General features: G+C 55.2%; 1 protein-coding gene across 3 annotated transcripts; it reads right to left on the bottom strand.

Annotated features, from left to right (window-relative positions):
- Positions 1-2,583: 2,583 nt before the first annotated feature.
- Positions 2,584-19,739, bottom strand: Grip2 (glutamate receptor interacting protein 2). 3 transcript variants are annotated; one of them, XM_023706390.1, is made up of 20 exons: positions 19,612-19,739; positions 18,588-18,674; positions 18,065-18,140; positions 17,424-17,569; positions 16,865-17,012; positions 16,609-16,778; positions 15,789-15,938; positions 14,647-14,833; positions 14,198-14,343; positions 13,842-13,922; positions 12,870-12,936; positions 12,649-12,794; positions 12,436-12,580; positions 11,231-11,370; positions 10,745-10,924; positions 9,887-10,058; positions 8,897-9,008; positions 5,684-5,827; positions 4,694-4,840; positions 2,584-4,362 (listed from the first exon to the last, which is right to left on the bottom strand). In XM_023706390.1, exons 1-20 carry the CDS (start codon positions 19,658-19,660, stop codon positions 4,204-4,206), a joined length of 2,652 nt encoding a protein of 883 aa, XP_023562158.1. In that variant the 5' UTR covers positions 19,661-19,739; the 3' UTR covers positions 2,584-4,203. The 3 variants fall into 3 exon arrangements, with proteins under 3 accessions (XP_023562158.1, XP_023562159.1, XP_023562160.1); XM_023706391.1 differs by lacking the exons at positions 2,584-4,362; positions 4,694-4,840; positions 5,684-5,827 and adding an exon at positions 8,169-8,203; XM_023706392.1 differs by lacking the exons at positions 2,584-4,362; positions 4,694-4,840; positions 5,684-5,827; positions 8,897-9,008 and adding an exon at positions 9,128-9,241.
- Between the last annotated feature and the right edge of the window lie 316 nt (positions 19,740-20,055).

Consider the following 20,055-nt stretch of genomic DNA (forward strand, 5'->3'; position numbering starts at 1 on the left):
CACCCTCCTGGGGGTTGGGGTAGCCTTTTGTGTGTACAGAGCCAGGGCTGCTGGGTCATGCCTCCTTCCCAGGACCTCACAGAGACCACGATCAGACCCCCATGTGTCTTGACAGCATGGCTGGGCACATTCTGGCTCTTCCCTGGGGTGCCCTCACCGCTCTTGCTTGGTGCTGGCACAGTGAGAGCTCAATCTGTAGGCTGTGGAGGCCCATTCGTGTCCTGCCAGGCACATAGAATGGCTCCACACTGCCTGCTGATTACATCCTTGCCAAGAAGGGCTGCTCATTCCCACCTTGGAGCCACAATTCCCCAGAACTCACTTCGCTCTGGAGACAAGGCAGCCCCACTGTGCCCCTCACCTACCCTTGATTCCCTGCCATTTATGTCCTTGGAGCACCCCTACTCCCTCCTGGAACCTGCCACACTCACGCCTACCGAGTGTTATAACCTGTACAATTGATTCAAATGTTTAACTTTGTATGTTACCACTGTAACTTCATTAATGAGGATTGTGTGGTATAAGCTGACAACTTAGACTCCATCTTTGTAGCTCAAGCCTCTGACCTCTGAACACAGTTTGTTAATATTAAACTATTCCTTTGTTCTGAGTCAAAATTGCTAAGAGCAATCTATACAATGTCTCCTGTGATCAACCCCATTTCCTAAGGTAAAAACTCTGTTCTAAGGATGACTCCCCGTTTCCAAAATTATCTCGATATTTCTCTATGATGTTCTGTGACCAACACCACGCCATAAAGTTAATTATTTGTAATTATTTATTCCTTGAAGTGTAACCATATGTTAAAAATTGTAATCTGTTTCTTACAAGTGGACGCTGACCCCTGTGCTGCATTTCTCTCGTGCTTCGATCACAAAACCTCTCCCTCCTGCGGTTTTCAGCTTTATAAGCCCCTGTCTCTCCCTACCTGGGCGCACGCCTATTTGGAGCCAAGAGCACGTGCAGCTGCTGAGCTCAGCTAAAGAAAGCGCTTTTGTATTTTTGAGTCCGTTTTTGATTTTTGGGTTACAACACCGAGGGGCATGTGCTATGTGGGAAACTTCCTCCAAGGCTCTGCGCAGCGCCTTCCCTCAGTTCTCATTGCACATGCCACTTTGTCACCTTCACCACAGGCCCTCTGTTCCCTACTGGCTTCCCACACACACACACACACTACTGGGCATTGCACCCTGGCTGGGCCTTGCATAACCTAGGCAAACACTGTACCACTAGATGACACTCCAGTCCTTTTTATTTTACTTTGAAACAGGCTCTTTCTATGTTGCCCAGGGTGGCCTTAAACCTGAGATTCTTTTATCTCAGCCTTTTGAATGCTGGTATTATAGACCATTAAATTGTAAATATTATAGACCATTAAATTGTAAATATGTACAGGTCATTAGACAGGGTTGGGCCCTCAGGATAGAAGACAATTGTGGCCAGAGGCACATTCCCTGAAGGTCAGGCTTCAAGAAAAAGAGGAAGGACTACACCCACATACTTCCCCTAGGGATGAACAGCAGTGATACTCTAAATAGGCATCAATCACCTTGGGGGGACCATAAACTGCCTGAACTCCCCCCTTCCGGAACGTGAATTCCTTTGTTGTATGCTAGCTGCGTGACTTGCTTAGATCACCATTTAATCAGTATAACCTAAGTGACTAAAGTTGTGAAGTTATTGGTTCACCACAGTTTTGCCCCACCTCACACCCACTTTGTAACTTTCCACTGGGTCAGTGTTACCTAAGCGACAGGACTTTTTTTTTTTTTTTTTTTTTTTTAATGTATTTAGTATAGGATCTGTAGGGTGTCACTACACAGATCATTAACTCATAGTGATCCTCCTGTTTTTTAGCCGCCCAGGAGCTGGGATTACAGGCACGCACCACCATGCCCAGTCTCATTTGCTGTCTCAGTGTACCCTGGGGGCGGGGCCGGCATGGTAGGCTGGGTATCCAACCCTCTACTCTCACCCCAGCCCCTGCGACTGCCTAAGCAGGTGCTTTGATCTGCTGAGCTATCTGGCTGGCCCAGTGACTGTACTTGTAATCTTATTAGTTGACTACAGTTTTGTTCTACTTTGAACCCACCTCACCTTGTGGCTTTGCTCTATAAAATAGCCTTGAGAAGTGGGTATCACTGGGGCCACCCCCCTGGGAACCTTTCTGTCTCTGTCAGGCAGAAATTTTCTTTCAATAAATTCGTCCTACTCTTAACCCCAATTGTTCGTGGAATGTACTTTAGAAAACATGAACTTGGCATTTTGACCATCTAGCATGTTGGGGATTGTATTTCCCTTATATTATCTGGAGTTCCACAGATCATCCGTGTATCATATGTACTGTGTAACGGCGGTCACAGGCATGCACCACCACACCAGCTCCCTGTTTTGTTGTTTTCATGTGCTTGACTCCTGCAGGAATTCCTTATGTCGTGCTGCCTGGCTCACTGTCCTGTACTGGCACGAAGGCTGTTGAAGGCATGAGTGGCAAACTTCAAGTGGGTGAATGAGTTAAAAAGCAAGTAAGATGCCGCAGGATCCACACAGAAACTGGCCCTCTCCCACCAGTGGTTATTGAGAAAGCAGTTACCTATCCAGGTGCACTGAATAATTTTATTTTAAAAAGTCACTCAACAGCACTGCCCCACGGTTAGCACATAACCCCCAGATGGCCTGAGCCAGGTGAGCTGTGCTTCCCAGAGCCCTAAGAAACTGAGTACAAAAATACTTTACAAGGGATCTGCTCTAATCCCAGCCACAGAAAAATACAGCTTTGGGATGGGATGGGCCACGGCAGTGCCCAAGTGCATAGCAGGCAGGATGCTGGGGAGGGCGGGGAATGACCAGGATGGCCCAGAGAAGCAGGGAATTGCATACGAGGAGGAAAGGCCACTGGCCTCAGCGGAAGCCCTACCCGCTGGGGGCCAGTTGCATGTGTCTGGAGGACCACGGGGCAGCCAGTGAGGGACACATCCTCCCTTGCCCTGAGCCTAAGGCAGCATCCTAGCAGTGTCCCCACACTGCCACCAGCCCTGAGAGCATGTCCCCCTTGTCCCTCAGGAAGCTGAGCCACCTGCCCGAGCTGACATCGCAGCCCTCAAGGGGGCTTCTAGCTTTTTGTTCAGTGCCCCTTGCAATTCCCTGTCCCCTGGTGTGGGTGTCCAGCTGAGCCCTAGGCAATTGGCTGCAGGTGTAAAGGACCCTCAGGTGCACTTGGAAATCAGGTTAGAAGTTGGGGGTACAGAGCGAGGTCCTGGCTGTGACTGGAAGCAGATAACTGTTCAGAGACTTCTGCCTCAACTATCTAGCATAGAATGTGACTAGGGGGTCACTCAGTCAGGGACTGAACCTATGACCCCACCTGTCCCCACAGAGGAAATGAGTTCTGGGCTCTTGGGTTGGGTGGTGAAGATGGTATGGGCACCCTGCCCTCCTGAGACTCTCACAGAACCAGGTAAGGCTGAGCTGTTCCATAGCAGCCCCGCCCCATGCTCATCTCAAAATGAAAAGGGCTCCTTTTGCTTGTTCTTAGCTGCTTACTCTGCACTGGGCCTGAAAAAGCAGCACCTTCACCAATAAGCACTGAGTCTTCGCCATTTCCCAGTCCTCCTCCAGGGGGCAGATGACTCACCAGAACCTCCCCATCTTTTGTCCCCAGAGGCTCCTGCCCACACAAAGGGTGACACAGGCAGGAGGGGCACCCACAGCCTGGTGCCAAGTCACCCTGGGACCAAAATCCCTCTCAAGTTCCAGATTCTGAGAGAGTCACACACTGACTTCCAGTGCCCTGCTTCAGGCCCAGAGCAGGAAGCCCAGCCCCGAGTTGGGTGCAGGGTCTCTGATGCAGTGGATCCATCAGGAAGCTGACCCTGAGCCCATGTGGACCACATCTCGGCTGGCCTCCAACTGCACTGATGTCCAGCACTGGCTTGTTCAGCTGTGACTGGGAGCTCTCTCCCTGGAGGTTCCTGGCTGCTCCCTACACAGCTTCTCCAGGGGCCTCTCTTCCTGGCTGAGCCTGTGGGAGGGCTCCAGATGTCACTCCAGCTGAGGCAGGGACCTCACCCCAGACACCTTGTCTGCCACAGGACCGGAGAACAGACGGGGTCTGCCAGCTTGACAGATGCACAGTGGGGTTCTCTTATCTTCAGACAGTCCCACAGAGGTCCCCAGCACCCCAATGTCAAGATCTCCCTGGCTTTAGAGCATCCGGGGGCTTTGGGGACCAGGTGTCTTCGGTGCCTGGCTGCCCGGTGCTAGCGGGTTTCTGCTGATCACTAGCTCCAAGACATCACCCGCCTCAGCCAGGAGCGGCACTGCCAGGCAGCAGTCAAAGTCCCGTGTGCGGACATGGTTGACCTGTATGTAGCACAGCAGGGTGGAACTCAGGTATTGTCCGGCCTGGCTCAGGTTAAGTTACACATGTGAGGCCTCTGTGCAGGCTTCTAGCCAGACCTCATCTTCCCACCCCCTAGCACCTGCTTTTCTTCCTGGAAGCTGAACTCTTGACTTCACACTGAGCTACATCTCCATCACTTTTCTCGAGTCAGCATCTTGCTAAGTTGCTCGCGCTGGGCTCAAGCTTGAGGTCCCCCTGACAGCCTCCTGAGCACTGAGATCACAGCTGTGCCCACTGTGCCCCCACCATGACTTTCACAGATGAATAGCTGTGTACCCAAATTCTGTTTACCTGCAGGACCCGGTCAAAGGGCCGCAGGCCCCCATGCTGGGCTGGCCCACCAGGGCGCACAGTGTGCACGTAGACACCCCTTTCCAGGAGGCCGTCAGACACGCTGAAACCAAAATCATGCCGTGTGCGGTCTCGGTGCAACATCACCTGGGAGCAGAGGAGGGTCCCTGCAGCTCTGACCTTGGCCCAGCCTCCCAGAGAACTGGAGTCCCTGGGCCAAGCCCCCCAGTGTCCTGCATGTCTTCCCTCCACCAGACCGGGCCTCTACTTGCATCATACATGCAAGGAGAGGTGGCTCTTGAGTCCCTTCCTGTGCCCCCAGACAGCAGACTGTGGAAAACGCCAGGTAAGGGACTTCTATTGTCTTCCCACAGAGCAAACCATCAAGGGTCATGGGGAGTTGGCTCATGAGGTAGGTGAGGGGAAGCAGGGAGTAGGTGTAAAGGCCCTGGGATGCCACCTGCCCTCCTCAGGTCCATATACACACTCGCATTTGTCTGTTCTGGTCATGTCTGGGAAACTCCCAGTCTGTGTGCACATGGTGTCAGTTGTGCTGTGCTGTACTTTTAGGGAATAAGGACCTGAAAGTCTTCCAGTGCTCAGAATAATGCAGTTTCAGGGCATACACTCCATGTGTGAAAGGCTGCTTCTGTAGATACAGGACTTGTGGTAGGTAAGGGCAGCTATGCACACACACACCCTGGTAGGGCCTGACCTCTGTATATGTGTGCAAATATACATATCTCCACATGCTTGACTATGCACGTATACTCATACACTCAAGTGAGGATAAAAGCAAATCTACTTAAAGTATTAACTGCACGCATGTGTGGGGTGTTAGCAAGATGGTGAGGATTGTGCAAAACTCAACCTAGGACAAAATCACTGCTTTATAGTGGGAGAACACAGCCAGGAGGGGGCTGCACCAGGGGCGTGGCTACAGCAAGGGCAGGGCTGGGTTGGCAGGCCCTCTTTATTCCCCATGCCCACCTTGTGCATCTCCAGGGCGGTGGGGAGCAGCAGCTCACGCAGTTCCTCTGCAGATGCACGGGGCTCCCGTGTGCCCCTCCAGGCCCGGGACCCAGGTCTGCCCTCCAGGACCGTGCTGGGCAGGGTGCCTGCCATGATGGAAGCCTGTAGCCACAGGGCCTAGGCTCAGGCCACAGGTGGTCAGCAACCCTCCCAAGAGTGACACCACCCTGCACATATCTCTTCAGGGGCAACAGTGAGCTCAAGGGCAACACACTTGTGCCCTAGAACAGCAGTTGGTCTCCACAGCCAGAGACCCTGACCTGCACCCAGTGCAGTGCAGCTATCAGAAATTTCTGCTCATGTAGATGTGATCAGGACCCTGAAGACTGTCCCAGCCTTCCCCAGTGAACATCCACAGGGGATACAGGGACACAGGATGCTGCAGGGACAAGGACTGCCCAGACACCGGTCAGACTCACACACCTGGGCCAGAGATGGGAGGAGCAGAGTGGAGGGAGTTGGGACATCTCATTAGGAGGGGACAAAAGTCACTGAGATTCTTGAGAAAGATAAAATCAAGGACAGATGTTGGGGTGTGAAGAACAGGGCACGGAACAATCCACAAGCAACAGGACAGAGCCCAGCTCCATGCCCCACATTAGGGGAGCAAGCTAGGCAGGCAAGGTCCTGTGACCCCTCTGTGATCACAGAGTGAGCAGAAAAGTGCATTGGGTGCCAGGTCAGGTTCACTTTAAAATAACTAAGTGCTAAACATTACATTATGTGAATTTATCTCAATTTTTAAAAACTTAAAAGGCAATGTCGTTAGAAACACCATGCACTAAAATGAAGAGATAGTTAAGAGATGTCATTTGGACAAAGCCAGCTGAGAGCAGAGCAGGGGAACAGGAGTGCAGCTGGGCAGAGCTGAGGAGCTCAGACGCGAGAGAGTGAGTCCCCGCCTCAAGGACAGAGTGGCCCGGCCCTGATCTTGCTGCCCTCAGGCACAGCTGACTCGAGAGCAGGCCTCTGGGCTGGGAAGGCTGCAAGCTGGCATTTGCTTTGCTTATTTTAATTTCATTTTGCTCATCTAATTTTGCACCCAGCTCATAACTCATTTCTATGATAATGAAAAGCTTTAAGTGTAAAGATTGGCTATTCAAAGTAAAGCCAATAAATTAGGTATATTCACTAAAACTGTAAAATTGAAATTAAAATTCTCTAAAGAGGTAGCAGAGAGAGAACAAACTCAAAAACTTGTCTACACAAAAGAAGAAAAGAGAAGTGACTGGAAGTGTGGGGAAAGCATGGAAAATAAACACTATGTGTTAGAATTAAGTTGAACTATATTAACAGTATAAGAAGTATAAACAGCTACAGTTGTCCCTGAGAGACTCAGCTATATATACCACAGACATACTTCAAATAAGGGCACAGGAAGCCTGAAAATAACTAAATTAGAAAAAAGAAATATTACTAGCAGCAGAACGAACAATGAGATGAAAATGGAATTTAAGGTAGAAAGTAAGAGGGAATGATAATTAATGATAAACAGAAAATTTCACTAAGAAGTCATAGTAATCACGAATTTATGTCAACAAAAAATGTAACATCAAAGGATAGAAAATAAAAATTGTCAGAATCAAGGTCAGCAAGATATCTCAGTGGACTAAGCACCTGCACTGGTAAGTGCAGGGACCAGCCTTTGATTCTGGCACCACATGCTGAGCTGGCCATGCCCCTGGGCATGCTGAGCTGGCCGCTAGGGTCGAGAGTGGTGGTGCACGCCTGTTACCACCTGGGAGGCTGAGGCAGGAGGATTGCTCTGAGTTTGAGAACAGCTTGGGCCACAAAGTAACCTCAAGGCTAGCCTAACTGCATAGGGAAAACCTGTCTCAAAAAGACAAAAATAAATGAACTAATTAACAGAATGTAAGTTTACTATGCTGCTAATAAAAATGAAGATAAAGTCTATACGGTATGATAAATATATAGATTTGAGTAAGTTTATGACTAAATTGATCTAGAGCCCTACATCAACAAAAAGGAGATCACTTCCTTTTGCAAACAAGAAACATCTACAAAGCTATCACAGGGGTCAGGGAGATGGCTCAGTAGAATAAGCGCTTGCCTGGCAAGCACAAGGGCCTGAGTTCAATCCCCGGTTCCCCCCGCCCAAAAAAAAAAGCCATCACATGCTAGACCATGAAGGATTAAATTATAACAAATTCCAGGGAATTAAAATTACTTTTGAATACATCCTCTGGTCACAGTATATAAAGGTTAACAACCAATATAAACTGGCATTTAAAAATGGATTTTAAAAAATAACTAAGTAATCCAAAATCAAAAGCCCTACTTCTCTAGAATTCAAGGGCTTATGTAAAAATGTCAGTGCAAAACTTTAAAAGATTTTAAATTAAGTGGGCAACAAAAGCATCTTTGTTTGGTTCAGTAGCTCATTCCTAGAATCTCAGACCCTTGGGAGGCTGAGGCAGCAGAAATGCAAGTTCAAGGCCAGCTTGGGCAATTTAGACCCTGCCTCAAAAATAAATAAATAAATAAATAAATAAATAAAAATAAAAAATAAAAACAAAACAAAACAAAGACTGAGGATGTAGCTCAGTGCTACGGAGCTTTCCTGGAGTGCATGACGCCCTGGACTCAGTTCCCAGGACCAAGAGTCCAGAATATCACCCATCACAACTGGGGAATCACAGCCAAAGAAGGGCTTTCAGGCAAATTCTTAGCTAAGAAGCCAGGTATATGTCAATACTTAGACATAAAAAGTGTAGGAAAGAAATGGCAAAGCCAAACACAAAAAAAGTAAGGCAGAAAACAAGGATATGAGGGAGACAGCAAGCACCGCAGCCCTGTCCCTGCCCCCCAGCAGAAACTCTGGGAATGAACCTGGGCAAGGGCAGATGGAGTGGGGTTGGGCTACCCAACCAAGACTGTGCAGAACACAGGAGCCATGGTCCCCTGCAGCCTGCCCCACTTGACAGGGACTGCCTAGGGCAATGGTGTCTGCAGTACTGGGTCCTGATCACGTATCACATGCAGATGTCACCCCTGCCCAGGCATTGCACACACACACACAAGGGTCCTGAGGAGCGTGCTCTCCATGTGCATGCAGGGGCACATGGGACAGGCACACATTCACAAGCGTTCACCTGATGCCTGCACACTGCTCACACCTGCTCGCTCTCAGGCCCACAGTGGTGACCATACCTCCAGTTCCCTGAGCAGCTCTGACTGACCGCAGGACTCCAGGTCCTCCAGGGCCTCTCCCAGCGCTGGCCAGAAGCCCCTTTCTTGACTGGAGCCGGGGACAGGGACAGGGCTGCAACGTAGGAACCAGAGCATCAGCTCCGAGAAGTCTTCAGGCCAGGCCAGTTCTGGGCTCAGGGCCATGGGGTGGGCAGATGGGCGTCCTTGGTGGCAGTGCTGGGGCCCCAGGATAGTAGTTGGTGACACAAAATGAGGGGAAGACGCAGTTAGGGGCAACCAAGACTGTCGGTGGTCGGTTAGAACAGGGGCAGACGAGACGGGGTGGACAGCGGTGACACAGGATGCCTGGGGAGAGATGACAGACAGAGACAGGAGATCCATTGAACAGTCTGGAGGACATCCTGCCCACCCAGACACATGGTGCTGTTGGACAGGTACAGGACAGGACAGATGACGGAGAGGTGGAGGGTTTGCAGTGGCACCCCGGGTCACAGGCAAACATGCCACACCACATGGCCCGGAAGTCTCTCACTGCTGTGATGCAGATGCCACCAATGCTCTTGGGTCCAAGGATGGTGGGGTCAAGGTATGTCACACTCAGGGAGCTGGCCTCTCCCCAGGGCCAAGTCCCAGGGCCAAGCACAGTGTCACAGAGAAAACATGATGGCTGGGACACTACCCAGGGAAACAGCTGTGGCAGGTGCTACCCAGGGAAACGGCTGTGGCAGGAGGGCAGGGACTCAGCTGTGCTCTGAGAGCTGAGTAGGACAGGCCCACTGGGTTGAGGGTCCTTGATATCACCTGGCACAGCTGTGCCCAGTTTCTTGGAGGCTACAAGGGTGGTGTGCCACAACCACTGCCTTCTCTGCCACTGTGCCCTTCCTGATCCATGGCCCTGTGGCTCTGTACAGCATCCTCGTCACAGGGGCCCTCTTGGTCATTAAGCCCCCATACCCCAGCCACTGTGTCTCTCCTGTGCCCACCACCGACCTCGCGGGTGACCCCCAGTCATTGTCCACATCCTCAAGGAAGGACTGCTCGCCAGGGCCCGGGGTGTAGCTCGTCCTCCGGGGCTCCCCAGGTGGGGGACTGCCCCGCAGCCTACTATGTCGCCGCTGCTGGGGGGCTGCTCCCTGGATGGCCACCTGCGGGGTGTAGGCACCTGGGGGTGCAGAAGGCATGTCTGTGTTCAGTCCCTTCTGCCTCCTTGAGACCCCATTTCTGGAGTTAGAGATTGCTGATCCTCTAGGCCTGCATGACTTCTGCCATCCCAGGCCTTCCCTGGAGCTCCCAGCTATAGCAGAAAGTGGCCCCAGATGTAAGACCCTGTCCCCATCACCTCCCAGAGAGTGTGGCTCATGAGGAAAAAGCCCACCTCATCTTGGCACTCAGAGGCCCTGCCCAGGGTTCCCACAGGAGGATAGGGATAGTGGGACCAGAGAGGACAGCTGTCCATCCCATGAGAGTCAGGCCAGAGCCCCCAAAGCCCCACTGACCTGGCTCATTTGTCCCCAGGGTCCCAGTATGCACAGAAGGCACAGGGGAAGAACTGGTACATCTCCCCAAGTTGAGCTTTTAGGGGATGGGGAGGGTGCCTTCTGTCCTCCTATCTCCAGCTGGATATGGGGAACATGGCCTGAGTACTTGTGTGACCTGGGCCTTAGGTGTGGGAACAGAAATGGGGTCACAGTACAGCCACACATAGATGCTCCTGGCCAAGGTCCCAGAACCAGTGACCCCTAGGAGTGGCCATGGGAGTAGGGTCCTCAGAAGTATCTCTAAAGGACAAGGCCATAGCAAGCCCAGGAGTAGGACAGGAACCCCCCACAGAGGAGGCCTGATAGTTACCTGGGCCCTCAAATCCACCCTCAGTAGCCAAGCTGTCCCAGGATTCCACAGCGCTGTCCACACTGCACACTGCAGACAGAAAGCGGGTGGCCAGCGCACCGGCCTTCAGGGCCTCAGGTGGGTCCTCTTCAATGTCACTGGCCTCGCTGACACTGCCCGACTTGAGGGGCGCGAGTGGGCCTTGGGGAAGAGGTACTGCTGACCAGGGGCCTCAGACAGGGAAACTAAGGCCCAGGTCACGCAGCCTGCAACTCAACTCTGCCCACCACCAAAGCTGGGGACAGGATCAGGGACTCTGAGGATGGATAAGGTATTGTCACAGACACATAAGAGATAGTATAGGTAGAAGGGAGGGGACATCAGCCACTCCAGACCTGTTGAAATCTGTGATCCAGGGCCACTGCCTCTTCCCTGCCCTCAGCAGTAACACCCAGCTGACCCTCCCTGCCTGAGGTCCCCCACCTCAGGGCTGGGCCCCAGGCTCACGCTCCAGTTGCTTCTTGATCTTCAGTGTGACAGTCTCTCCAGCGGCCTGCAGCAGATGTATGGCCTCACTCAGTGGCCGGCCCTTGAGGCTCACATTGTTAATGGCCAGGATGCGATCCCCCACATGGATGGCACCAGTCCTAAGGGTGGGAGGACAAGGCAGAATCAGGACCACCCAGACCTGAGAATGGGCCTCTCTCTCAGGGAATCCTGGGGCCCAAACTGAATCCGTAGTCAAACCCATTTATGCCCAACTGAAAAAGAAGGTAGACACTGTGGTCTTGGGTTGAATTCGGATTTTTTTTTTTTTTTTTTTTCTGGCACAGGCTGCCTTAAGGTTGGGTCTGGGGATCAAACCACGGGTTTGCCTGACTGGGTTTGCGCAAGCAGGTGCTTAAAAAACTGAGCTAACTCGCAAGCCCCCTTTGAGTTCCATTAACAGAGTCCTCAGTCTGGAACCTAGGAGGGGATGGCGCAGTGTGCATCTAAAGAACTGTTTGGAGCCTTCATAGAGGCTGGGACTAGGCTCCCGATGTCTTGGTAGAGTCTAAGATCCCAAGAGTCACACATTGCTAGGAGCTGCTCCCACTCTTACTCTGACCTGGGTGCAGCAGAGATGATGGCATCAGAAGGGTGCAAACTGTGTGTCCACTAGCCATGGCCCTGACGGGGTGGCCAGTAAATTCAGGTGGGGTGAGAGGCAGCCTAGCTGAAGTGCCACACAAGCGGTCTCAGGAAGTGCCCTGCCGCTGTCTGCAGCAAGGATGTTTTGACTCGAATTGATTTTTCATCCTTCTAGAAGAGGTTACTAGAAATCTGACCATTTGGTTTGTAGCTCGGACTCCATTCCACAGGCCACACAGAGGGGAGGGCAGGAGACTGTACCAGTGCCAGGTGGCCTCGCTGGAGGGGACAGTCAGCACGCCCATGTCCCACAACCAGCAGGGGGCGCTCCAGGCACAGGGACGCCCTGTCTTGTTCCTCCTCTCTACCTGCTGAGGAAGGCCGGGTGTGTGCTTATACTCTAGGGACCCCTCCCTGGGGCACTACCCGGCAGGAACTGGCCTAGATGCATCGTGGGTGCTGAGTTCGCCCCACTTCCTTGGGGAGCCCCTAGTGTCCCCACAGCCAGGTTACAGACCCTGCCTGGCGAATAGAGGAGACACATCTGTGTCTGGCCCCCACTGTCATGCTCAACTGCTCACCTCTCAGCCAGCCCGCGCTTGGTGAGGCCCGAGATGACGATGGGGTCGAAGGGCTCCTCGGTGCCTGAGATGGTGATGCCCAGCGGGCCCCCGTAGCGCTTCAGCTCAACGGTGTAGCTCACGGCGCCCGTGGCCTCCTGCTCATCTGCAAGGGCAGCGTGAGCGGGCAGCGGGGCTTGCGGGGCTGGGGGCGGCTGGGGCCCGGGCGCGTACCGGAGTTGTCCTCGTCCTTGCGGACCTTCAGCCTCACCAGGTCCTCGCACTGGCGCAGGATGCGCACGGCCTCCTCCATGGGGCAGTCGTCCAACCGCACATTGTCGATGGCCAGCAGCTTGTCGCCCGGCTCCAGGGTGCCGGTCCTGCAGGGAGGACGGGGACCAGCTGTCCCTCACGCTCAGGGCGTCTGCTACCCTCGTGCCCGTGGCCTCGCCTACCTGTGTGCCACGCTGCCCTTCTTGATGTCCGAGATGATGAGGTGCTCGCCACGCCGCCTGCTGGCCGCTGTGGGAGGGCGCGGTCTGACGAGGGGTGGAGGCTCCCTGGGGGCCAGCCTGCTGCAGCCGCCTGTCTCTGTCTTGCCCTTTCCTCCCTACCCGCATCCTGAGCAAAGCAAACACCTCCCGGACCCCACTTGTTCCGCGACACGCCACATCCCACGGGACAAAGCACAGTGGAGGCAGGCGAGGGACGTGGGCTTAGGACCCTGCCAGCCACGTAGGCGCTCAGTGCCTGCTGCCTTCTCCTGTTCACCTTTCCCCCAGCCGACTGCATCCTGAAAGGGCAGCCTGGTTGTTCTCTGTGCCCACGGCAGAGACACAGCCCCAGGGAACCTGACCAGGGACCAGAAGGATAGGAAGGACAGGGGTGGCTTCTTAGATGAGAGAGCACTGAGAAGAGTAAGACAGAAAGAGCGGCATGGAGGACTGAGGCCATGTGTGCATGTGTGTACGTGAGTGTGCGCGCGCATGTGTGCTCGCATGTGCACAAGGCCAGCGTGCTCCTCTTAGCCACATCCCTCGGATGGATGGGAAGAGAGCCAAGTGCAGAGCTGTGTAAAGGCCCTGAGGTCACAGGAGCAGGGATGCTAGGCCTTGTTGGCTGAGCCAGGGCTTTGGCTTTTGCCCATCCCAGATTTACCCAGCACATGAGCTGGACTTTTCTGCCACCTTCATTGTCCTTCCCTGCAAATGTAACTCAGCACCTGCTGTACTCCAGCCTTTTTGGGCTCTTTGAGCAAGGAGTGGGACCAGAAATCCGGCCAGTGCAGCATGTGGCCCTACAGGTTGCTTGTGAGACCCTGGGGTGCCTCCAGGTCCATGAAGAGCCCCTGTATAGAATGGGGAGTGGGAACACCACACACCCAGCACGACAGCTGTGCTGGCCCTGGGTGGATGACGGGGACTCACAGCTGATGGTGATGCCCAGCTCCACACCACGCCTCTTGGGCAACTTCACGTGGAAGGTGCCACTGCTTGGCACAACGGACTCTGCAGAGATGGATTGGACCAAACTATGGGGATCCTTACCTGTGGGTATCCTACTTGGACCCCCACCTCTGCCTGCTCTGCCCACCCTGACAGAGGGGGAGCCAGGGAGCAGTGAGAAGCATCAAGTGCCATGCCATGGATGTGGCAGCCCTGGGCCAGCGCTCAGAATTCTTTGGGCCCCACCCTGTAACCTCCCCACCAAGGCTGCAGATGCCCAGAGGATGCAGGGTGTGGGCAGCAGAGACATCAGGCAATGGAAGAGCGTACCCACTCACCCGCCACATCAAACTCCACCTCCAACACCACCCTGCGGGCCAGTGCAGCATCCCGAAGCAGCTGGTTGGCCTCCTCCATGGTTCCATCCTCCGTGGCAACACCGTTGATGGCCAGGACTCGGTCACCCACCTGAAGCAGCCCACACCTGGGCCCAGCAGGGGCAGAGTCCATAACAGAGCCATTCCTTGGCACTCATGGATGCCAGCTTTGATCCCTCTGTCTCCTGGGGTGACATCACCAGCCAGACCCAATGCCCCACAAAGGACAGAAAGGACACCCGACTGTATGGCCCCAGGCCAGGGAGTCATCATCTCTGAGGCTCAGCCTCACTGAAGGGAGATGGGGCTGATGGAGGCCTTGGATGAGGGAGGGAAGTGCCTGTGACTCAGTTTCCCTGCTGTCACAGAGCCTCTAGTCAGGGTTGGAAGGCCCCGGGGAAAGGGCTTACCTCTCTGCTGGGCTGTCAGGTTCAATGAAGCGCACGAGGGGTGGGGATGACAGGGTCTCAGTGGCAAAAATGCCACCCTGGAGCTGGAGGCCAAAACCGCCGAGAGGGTCCCCGCACAGCACCACCTCTGTGGTCTCCACATGCACAATCTGCCCACCTGGCCCCACCATGCTAGACGCCAGGGACACTGTGGTGGGACAAGGGGACATCACTCAGGGACCACAGGGAGTACCCCCATAGTTCCCCCCTTGTTCCCGCAGGGACACAACAGCAGGAAATACCTGGTCGTTTCCTCCCATGTTTCCTCCCATGGGGACTCCCTGTGATGAGGTTAGTCACGCTGAGAGGTTGTCAGTACCCAGTTACCAGGTGAAGCAGCCATACCACATCCCATCCTATCTGCCAGCCCCTCGCTTCCATGCTCTGGGCCATGATTAAGTCATGTCAGGGCTTTGGGCACAAGTCCTGTCCTATGGTGACAGGTGAGGGCAGAAAGGGGCAGGTTGTGGGGCAGCTGGCTTTGGCCAGTCAAATGAAGGGACAGAAAGATTGCTTAGAGGCTTCACTAGCTGCTGGAGTCACGTGTGGTCCTTTGTGCCTGCCCCTCCATCTGCTGTCTCTGAGCTATCTGGTCATGGTGACAGAACCCAGGAGAGGACCATACTCGTGCACATGCTGGTATTCTGCATGCTCTGTCTGAGGTGATGGTGCATTGAGATATGAGTCATGTCTGTCACAGCCATTGCATAAAGTATGTAGTTCTGTGGGAGTAGTTGTGGTGACATGTGTCCCAGCCCCATTTTAGGATGCATTCATCACTGCAGAGGATACCCTGGCTTTGTGTGGCATATGTGGAGTCCCGAGTTCCATCTCTAGCACAGGAAAGAGGAAAAGAGGGAGTAGGGGTAGGGGCCAAGGGGAAGGAAGGCAGAGAAGAGCTGTTCTCTGTTCTCTAGCCTCACCTTGCCCAGACTAGCACCTGCAACCATCAATCCACTTCTGACTCTGCAGCTGGCTCTGTCATGGGATAGACATCCCCAGGGTCTTTGGTGACCCTGTGTGCTGAGGAGTGACCAGCTATACTTGGGAACTGCTGGGGCCTCTCTGGTGCCCATGCCCACCCTGAGACCAGGTCTACTTACGTGAGCTCCTGTGCTCCCTCCTGCGTGGCCACCTGTGTCCCGGAGTGGTGCGTGGGCTCCCAGGTGGTGGGCCCCGGGGCAGGGTACTGGGGTGCATGCGTGGAGAGGTGTGGTCCACAGGTGGTGAGGAGAAAGGGCTGGAGGACAGGGCTGGAGGAGGACACATGGGTCTTGCTGCATGGCCCAGAGAGCCAGAGCCCCACATGGGACCCCTGACATATAGGGGACAGTGGGCAGCCCCATTTCTGGACCCCCCATAATCCTCAAAAATAGGCATCCGCACCTCGGCTCTGCTCTGGGCCCCAACTGGGCCGTGGGCTATGGCAGGAGGGCACGTGGGGGTCCCAGCCAGGGGACTTGAACCTCTGCACCTTCACTGTGGGCAGGAGAGAGGGGCTTGGCAAGGAGGGCAGGGCAGGGCAGGGAGGCTGGGGTCTTCCATCCAGGGGCACCTTCCATGGCCTCCTTTCTCCTTCCAGGACAAGGCATCAGGTCTAGGCTTGGCAGTCTCAGCCATGGGTATTGCCACGGCCACAGCTGCCCTCTGTCCGCCACAGTGTGGCCACCCTGGGCCATGGCTTACATTTCTTTCTCTTTCTTGCACACTTGGCCCATGCCTCCCCAAGTCCTGCATGCCCTACTGTTTCAGGATCCCCATCCCAGACACTGCACCCCACAAAGTCTACACTCCCAGCAGCACTCCCTCCAATACACTGGCTGCCTGGCCCAAGAGCTCAAGGGATCCAGTGACCCTACCCAGCTGCAGGGCTGGGGCAGGTAGTACAGCCTCTGTGTGTCTGGGCCCAAGCCTGGGACCCACCTGCATCTACAGGCTGTAGGGGCCACCGGCTCTGTGGTGAGGGCAGGACCTCAAGCCGCACTTTCTCTGCCACACTCGCCAGCAACTTGGTGGCATCTTGCAGGGAGCAGCGTTCTGTGCTGGTGCCATCAATGGATAGGATGTGGTCTCCCGCACGCAGGGCCCCGCTCCTGAATAGGTAGACATGGAAACTGGTCTAGCCAAAGCTCAGCCCCCCACCCTGCACACCCCAGAGGAGGTGCCCAATGGGCCTCACCTATCCACCACACTGGCTGGCTTGATGCGGTCAATCGTGATGACTGGCTTGTTCCGGTGGCAGCCAGCAGTGAGTGAGATGCCCAGGGCACAGCCTGGCGTCTTCACAATCTCCACGACCAGTGGCCCGGTCACCCCAGCCACCAAGTCTGCTCACAGAGACAGGTGGGTTGGGGGAAATGGGGTATACAGCCCTACCCACCCTGCTCTGCACCTGAGTGGAGAGTGAGTTCCCTATTCCACAAAGAGGGGGTGGAGTAGAGGTAACATCTGTGACAGTCACTGTCATCAGAGAACAGCCAACCACACACCTGGGTGGCAGCAGGATCCCAAATTCCTGTCCCAATACCCCACACCTTCCACCCCTAAAACCAGGTTTGACTCTCTTCCTGCCTGCCTGACAACCAGTGGACCACACTACCATCTGTTTGGCTGCCTGACTTCCTTTCCTCACTGGATGCCAGCTCTGTGAGACAGAGGCCTCATCTGAACTGTACTCCATGGGTCCCCAGGCTGGCCCCCTACCCAACACCCAGCGTGCGCCTCTCCTGGGCCAGCACCTGGGGCGGCCACATCATACTCTGCCCGGAAGAGTGCCTCATGGCCGCACTGCTGCAGGGTGGCCAGGGCGGTGGCATGACTAGCCCCATGCAGTGGTATGCCGTCCACGCTGAGCAGCCGGTCTCCTGCTTTCAGGGAGCCCTCCCTGCAGGAAGGATAGGGAGAAGGTAGGGGTGCCCTTTAGTGATGGGCCAAGGAGAGTGTGGGTCCTGAGAGAGGGCCAGGCCTTCTGGGGCCACAGGGCACCAGCATGTTCCCACCCAAAGGCCCTGTTCCACTTTACCCTGGTGACACCACCAGTGGGAAGGACCCCTGAGGGCCCCAGGAGAGCAAGCAGCTCCTTGGCTGATGTCCCTCCAGCCCTGAAAGTTGGCCCAGGCTGTTCCAGGCCATCCTGGAATAGCTCAGTTGGGCCCTGTCCCAAGACAGATTTAGATTGGCCATGAGGCTGTGCCAGGACTCTCCAGGGAGGGCAGCACTCTCAGGCTCTGGGCCATCTCAGATCCAGCCCAGGGTCCCTCTCCTGGGGCCTCATCTGGTCTCCATGGGCTCAGCCAGGGAGGACAGCAAGGCCCCACTTGCCCACTGCACAAGGATGGGTGTCCCCAGGCAGTGTGGGTCTCCTCAGGCTCAGGCTCACCTGTCAGCTGGCCCCCCTGGCCGCACATGTGTCAGGACGAGCGGGCGGGACTTGTGCAGGTCTTCGTGCGTGCCTCCTGGGCAGGGTTCAACAGGAGGCGGCACTCATCTTCACATTCCTTCCCCTCTGTCCACAGCCCAGTCAGCCCTGTGAATTTCCCTCAAGAATACCTGCCTGACACCTTGTCCTTGTTACTAGTGGGCTTCTCCAGACACCAACTGTAACTTCCCCAGAGGTGGACCAAGGGACAGGACCCAGGTCCCAAATCTCTCTGCTTCCTTTTCTGAGATCTCATCTTATTTCCCTTTTTGTTCTGATTGCAAGGCAGCTCCAAACTTGTTTTCAGTCTCCACAGTGATTTCCCAGCCCTTTTCAGTATCAGAGGCTTTCTCGTTTTCCCTAAGCCCTGGACACTTCACTTAATAGTTTAGGGTTCTTTAGAGTTGGAAGCAAAGCCCAATGTACATGGAGTAGTCTATATTAGCCTCTCCTTGTCCCTGAGTCAGGTGGTTCCCACACTGACCTCTGAGGACAAAGCCGAAGCTGTTGCCCTCCTTGTAGAGGGAGACATCCACTGTCTTCGAGATGATCCTGGGGTTGTTCTCCGGAGCTGTAGAGGAGAGGGAGACCTGTGAGTCTCCAGCAAGTGCCATGCTGGCAGCTGTTCCCAGAGCCCATCCCAGGTGCGCTGGGTAACCAGCCTCAGGACCTATGGAATATGGGGGGGGGGTTGAGGAGCCCTCGCCCCATGCCCACTTTACCCCCTGAGGAAGAGGAAGGCCCCACTCACTTCCAGGAGCCAGGAGGCCTTGGGCTCCAGTCTGTGGCTAGACTTGCCCAGGCTCCAGAGCAACACTGAGAATTCAGACCCCAAGGTTACGGGTTCCGAGCAGGCCAGGGATGACACCCGGCCAGGGCCCCAGATCTCCCTGTGCTATGAAGAGCCATAGCCAGCCTGGGCTTTGCAGCCTCTGGTAACAGCCTTAGCACACCTCTCCCGCCCCCGCCTGACATGGCCCTGGCCCGGCCTCCGAGGTGAGGCACCCACCGGGCGGGGGCAGCTCATACTCCACCTCCAGCACCACGCGCTCCCCAACGTTCCTCAGCAGGGCGACAATCTCATCATGGCGTAGCCGGGCCAGGCGGATGCCATTCACCGACCGGATGTGGTCACCCACGGTCAGCAGGTCACTCCTGTGTGAGGCCGGCACATGGTGACTGGTGGCCCGGCATTGGCATTCACACCTGTCGCCTGGGACCCTTGAGAGCTTCTGATTCTCATTCTACAGAGGCTCAGAGAGGCCACTCGCTGGTCCAGGGTCATACCACAAGCAGGACGGTCAGAGGGCTTCCCGGAAGAGCAGCGGCCTGTCTCACACGGGAGAGGATGAACCGCAGGGAACAGGCCCCAGGGAGAGGGAATGGCACAGCGAAGGGACAAGTGGAGTGCCGGGGCCTGGGGCCTCAGAGAGGCCAAGTTCAGGAACGAACACTTTCTGCTTCTGTCACCGCACTTGGCCTGGTCTGCTGCCCACACCACAGCTCACCTGGCCGCGAGCCCCCCAGGCTTGAGGCTGGAGACCCTGGGCTTCCCATCCTTGTCGGTGCCACCTGAAACAGTCAGGCCCAGTGTGCTGCCCTCGCTCTTGGTAAGCTCTACCACAGTGACACCACGGCACTCCTCTGCCAGAGACAAAGATGGGCAATAGGTAGGCAGTGAGGCAGCGTGGCCAGGGCCAGACAGAGGACACATGGGGGCAGGGGCAGGGAGGCCATACCTGGGATGCTCTGTCTGCGGCAGGCCAGGGCCCCGTCGCCACCACCCACGTCCTCGCCGCCTTTGCAGTAAGGCCGGTCGTCTGTGGAGAGACTTTTCCTGAGTCCTTGTCCTCTGGCCTGGTTCCAGGACCCTTCCAGTGTTGTGCAAGGGTTCCTCTGTGCCAGTGCCCTGGGTCTGGGTTGAGTCCTCAATGGCCAGTCCCCAGGGAGCA

This window comes from Octodon degus, unplaced genomic scaffold, assembly GCF_000260255.1.
Source record: "Octodon degus isolate 3935 unplaced genomic scaffold, OctDeg1.0 scaffold00254, whole genome shotgun sequence".
Classification (NCBI taxonomy): Eukaryota; Metazoa; Chordata; class Mammalia; order Rodentia; family Octodontidae; genus Octodon; species Octodon degus.

What these genes read in the sequence shown, in the direction of transcription:
- Grip2 (XM_023706390.1), bottom strand. Translation starts at nt 19,660, where the DNA reads ATGGGAAGCCCAGGGTCTCCAGCCTCAAGCCTGGGGGGCTCGCGGCCA. An exon ending in CCAGGGGGGCCAGCTGACAG is followed by an intron (nt 17,570 to 18,064) that starts GTGAGCCTGAGC and finishes TCCTTCCTGCAG; the next exon opens with GGAGGGCTCCCTGAAAGCAG. An exon ending in GAGGGAGCACAGGAGCTCAC is followed by an intron (nt 14,834 to 15,788) that starts GTAAGTAGACCT and finishes GTCCCACCACAG; the next exon opens with TGTCCCTGGCGTCTAGCATG.